The sequence below is a fragment of the Helobdella robusta genome, assembly GCF_000326865.2.
Source record: "Helobdella robusta unplaced genomic scaffold HELROscaffold_50, whole genome shotgun sequence".
Classification (NCBI taxonomy): domain Eukaryota; kingdom Metazoa; phylum Annelida; class Clitellata; order Rhynchobdellida; family Glossiphoniidae; genus Helobdella; species Helobdella robusta.
In genome coordinates this window covers 929,489-934,488 of record NW_008705255.1, presented here as the reverse complement: position 1 = coordinate 934,488, position 5,000 = coordinate 929,489, and the positions used below count along the sequence as shown (strand labels likewise).

The 5,000-nt window shown below is 33.0% G+C and overlaps 2 protein-coding genes across 2 annotated transcripts in view; one reads left to right on the top strand and one right to left on the bottom strand.

The window, feature by feature from the left end:
- The window catches only part of HELRODRAFT_178886 (hypothetical protein), a gene marked incomplete at both ends in the record, with an annotated part of 2,318 nt that extends 2,126 nt beyond the window's left edge, over positions 1 to 192 (bottom strand). Inside the window, one exon of the mRNA XM_009027753.1 lies at positions 66 to 192. Within this exon, the coding sequence (XP_009026001.1) occupies positions 66 to 192 (127 nt within the window). The remainder of the gene's footprint in view (positions 1 to 65) is intronic.
- Positions 193 to 1,205: 1,013 nt separating this feature from the next.
- HELRODRAFT_193457 (hypothetical protein) overlaps positions 1,206 to 5,000 on the top strand; it is a gene marked incomplete at both ends in the record, with an annotated part of 11,543 nt that continues 7,748 nt past the window's right edge. The window contains one exon of the mRNA XM_009027752.1: positions 1,206 to 1,263. Within this exon, the coding sequence (XP_009026000.1) occupies positions 1,206 to 1,263 (58 nt within the window). The remainder of the gene's footprint in view (positions 1,264 to 5,000) is intronic.

Genomic DNA, 5,000 nt, shown 5'->3' with positions numbered 1-5,000 from the left:
TGAACAAATGAACATAAATGAAGGAATTAATAAACGAACGAGTGAATAACAATAAAGTCACCTACCTTTTTTAATTCCATTCGAACGCCGTTTTTCCCAGCAACGTTCGCCAGATGTCAGAAAGTTTGTTGACGTCATTTCACTCATCTGTAGTTGCGTGTCGTCGTTCGCATCGTCGTAGTTGTTGTGCATGTTTGTGGTTATGTAATCGTTGTTGTTGTTGTTGTTGTTTGTAGTTGTGTTGTTGTTGTTTGTGGTTATGTTGTTGCTGTTTGTGGTTGTGTTGTTGTTGTTGTTGGTGGTGGTTGTGTTGCTGTTGTTTGTGGTTATGTTGTTGTTGTTTGTGGTTGTGTTGTTTGTGGTTATGTTGTTGTTGTTGATTACGTCACTGATGTTATCAATGTTTTCGGTTTGGTTTTTGTTATTTGTGTTCATGTTGTTATGTCGATGATGATGTAGTAGTAGTAGTAGTAGTAGCAGCAGCAGCAGCAGTAGTAGTAGCAGTAGTAGTAGTAGTAGCAGTTACTGTTATGAGTTATTAGTGATAGTGTTTTGAATAAATGAGTATTGAAAGAGAGAAGAATGAAGGCATCTAGGTAGATGTACGCACATAAAAATGGATGAATGAATGAATTGAATGAATGAATGAATGAGTGAGTGAATGAATGAATGAATTAATGAATAAATAAATGAATGAATGAATGAATGAATATTTGAATGGATGAATGAATGAATGAGTGAATGAATGAACGTCTGTGTGAATGAATGATCGATTAATTGAATAACAAATATAGTTTTGTTGAAATTTATTTTAAAACGCATACAGAATTTTTTATATTACACTGATTACAATTTATGGGCAAAAAACCGTATTATCGTTACCATGGTAACAAAAACACATAAAAACCAAACAAAATAAACACCAAAGATATATAATTTATATTTCTTTAAAAAGTTAGTTTTATCTGTTTTTAAAGGTTATTACGGTTTTTTTTATTCTTTGTTTAAGCTATATTTGTTTATTTACATTTTTAATGATGACGTAAAATTTAAAAAAAGCAGTTAATTAAGTATATAAACATCGCCATCATTATTGTCATCATCATCATCGTCATCTTCTTCATCCTCATCTTCGATGATAATCTTCATCGTCGCCATCTTGGCCGCCATTTTTCCGCAACCGGAAGAGCAAAGAACCAAGCAAAATGCCGGAAATGCTTCCCGCGAGATGGGCAGGAAAAGATGTTTGGATATCTATGCCACGTGACTTTGGGGAAGACGACGACGGGGATGATAATGATTTCGACGATAAAAATGGCCATGATGATGATGATGATGATGATGACGAAGACGACGACGATGATGATAATGATGACAATGATGATGACGATGATGATGACGAAGACGATGATGATGATGTTGCATGGAAATAATATTCAGCAAAGGAGGCGAAGCAATCAAGTAGAACTGTACAAGGGCGGGAAAATTTTATTATTATTATTTTTGTTGTTGATGTTTTTGTTGTTTTTGTTGTTTTTGTTGCTGTTTTATATAAAATTGATTAAAATTAATTGGAATAAACCAATGTATACAATATTGATTTCACAAAAGATTCATGTTACAAATATTAAGCTACTACTACTACTACCACCACCACCACCACTACTACTACTATTACTACTACTACTACTACTACTACTACTACCGAAGTTATTATTATCATTTCATTATTACCTAGACATGAAAGTTGAAATATCCTATGATGGCCTTCTTTTGTTGAAAAATATTTCTGTGAACAAAAAATATGAAAAGTAATAATAATAATAATAATTATTATTATTATGTTATTATTATTATTACTACTATTACCATAATCATATTTCTATCTTGCAAACTAATAACACCAGCCGATTAATCATAACCAAAACCAAAAAATCACAATCACAATCAGCTAATCTCTACAACCGACCAATCAGACAATCCGTCAATCAAACCCACTGACCAATCATATTCGTCTAATTAAATCAACAAGCCAACCAGACAATCAGTCAAAAGACCATCCAATCATTCAACCAACCGACATAATTAATCGCCCCAATCACGATCAACCGAGCGAAATCGACCGACCAATCACGATCCACCTACAAAATTAGCTAACCAATCAAAATCAACCAACCATAATAAAGTGACTCAACATTGCACCAATCATGGACAGGGAACCCGCCGAACAGCCAATCAACTTGCATCCATGTTCCAACTTGGAATGAGCAAAGTTGCCTAAAAATGTTTCAAAATATAATTTAAAAAAAATACGTCACCACACACAACACACACACACACACACACACCCACACACACACAACATATATATATATATATATATATATATATATATACATAGATACACACACATATACATAGATACACCACACACACAAACAAACGCAATACATAAAAGCATACATTTCACACACATCATAGTGAATAAGTCCCGACAAATTGATTGAATTTCTCAAAACATTCTTCTACTTTATCATCGTTCTTTCTCTCTTATCAAAATACATGTTAGTTTTGTTCTGCCTTTTTGTCTTCTTTGTTGTTTAGCGCTATATAAATAATCTTTTGTTATTATTATTATTATTATTATTATTATTATTATTGTGTTTATTATTACTGAACCAAAATAGAGGCATCTATTTATGGTAAAAGATGTATCTATGGAGTTTTGGACGCTAAAAATAAACCACCAATCAGACAATCTTTCAATCAACCAATCAAATCAGCCAACCAATCAATTAGCCGATCAATCAACCAATCAATTAATCAACCACCCAGTCGACCAATCAATCAATTAATCAGCCAATCAATCAATCAATCAATAAACTAGCCAGCCAACAGGCCAACAGGCCAACTAGCCAATCAATCAATCAACTTGCCAACCGGCATAGATAGATGTAGCATAGATTAGAAACACTTTCGGCGTTCCATACTCGAATTCCAATGGTAAGCCGAAGAGGATTTGAATAAATGAATTTGTCAGAACGTGGGTCCAACTGTGATGATGATGATGATAATGATGATGGTAACGATGAGGATGATGATGGCAGTGACGATGATGATGATTGGATTGGATGATGATGATGATGATCATAAAAAAAATATTTCAGCCGTAATAAAACATTTATCGTGTTATTACTACACATCTTTGTCTACTTTTGTATAGAACTTTTCTACTACTAATACTACTACTACTTCCACTTTTACAACAACAACAACTACTACTACTACTACTATTACTACTACTACTGCTGCTGCTACTACTACTACTACTGCTGCTGATACTATTGATAATTTAAAAAGTTTTGACCTTGTGTGTTGAAATGCGTGCCAAAATTGCTGATTGAGTTGAGTTCTTCTGATGGAATATTTTGTTGTTGCTGCTGTTGTTGTTGTTGTTAATGCTATTGTTATTGATGTTGAGTTTGTTGTTGCTGTTGGGATTGTTGTTGAGTTTGCTGATGTCGTTGTTGTTAGTTGTGGTGAGGATGATAATGATATTAGTGATGATAGGAATGGCGGTGATGATGACGATGACGATGAAAGCTGTGCTAATAATGATGATTCGTGAGATTGCCAATGACAGAATATCTGTTTATGAAATTTTTATAAATTAATTTTTTTCAAATATTTGTTCATTCGTTCGTGAACTAACTAATTAATTTATTCATTTGCTCATTCATTCATTCATTCGTTCGTTCGTTCATTCATTCATTATCCATCCATTTATTTATTCGTTTGTTCGTTCGTTCGTTCATTCATTCATTCACCCACTCACTTGTGTAATAGTTATAGCAGCGATGAATTTCGGAAACCTCTTGCTATCAGCCTTCAAACCATTTACGAAATTAACCACCACCATCATCATCATCATCGTCGTCGTCTTCCTCTTCATCATTGTCCTCTTCTTCATCATCATCATCACTATTATTATTATTATTATTATTTAATAATAATAATAATAATAATAATGATAATAATAACCATTTCATATCACCATGCTATATCTCCTGAGTTGAGAAGCTCAAATACATGCTTGTGATAAAAATACGCTCGCTATATATGTCCGCAAACATACATACATACCTACATACATACATACATACATACATACATACATACATACATACATACATACATACATACATACATACATACATACATACATACATACATACATACATACATACATACATACATACTCACATAGGTGGCGCTGAATCAATGATTTTCACCTGCTCTAGGCTGGCGCAAATGATGAAGCGATGATGATGACAATGGTGAAGACGATGATGATGGTGGTGATGCTGATGGTTGTGATGATGATGGTGATGATGATGGTGATGAAGATGAAAAAAAAATGATGGGAGTTATGATGATAACGTTGTTATTGATATTATTATTATAATTACTTTGATATGATTGTGATTGTTATCATTGCTGTTACTCCTATTATTATTATTATTATTATTATTATTATTATTATTATTATTATTATTATTATTATTATTACTGTTTATTAACATGACCTTCTGCTTTACATGGCGAGTTGCTTCTTGGTACATACGATGATTTAAAAAAAATTTCTCCCAATATTATTTTTATTGCTGTGGTTTTTGTTGTTATTATTATTGTTATTATTATTATTCTTATTTTTATTTGACAGCACGGTTCGGGCAAATATTGAACGAAATCTCAACGAGTAAGAACAAATAAATGCATGGAAAGATCGTGATGATGATGATGATGATGATTGTAATGGTTATGATGATGGTGGTGGTTATGGTGAAGGTTATGAACAAATAGATGCATGGAAAGATCGTGATGATGATGATGATGATTGTGGTGGTGACGATGGTGGTCGCGACAACGACGACGACGATGATGACGATGATGATGATGATGGAAGTTATGATGATAGCGATGGTGAAAGTTACGATGAT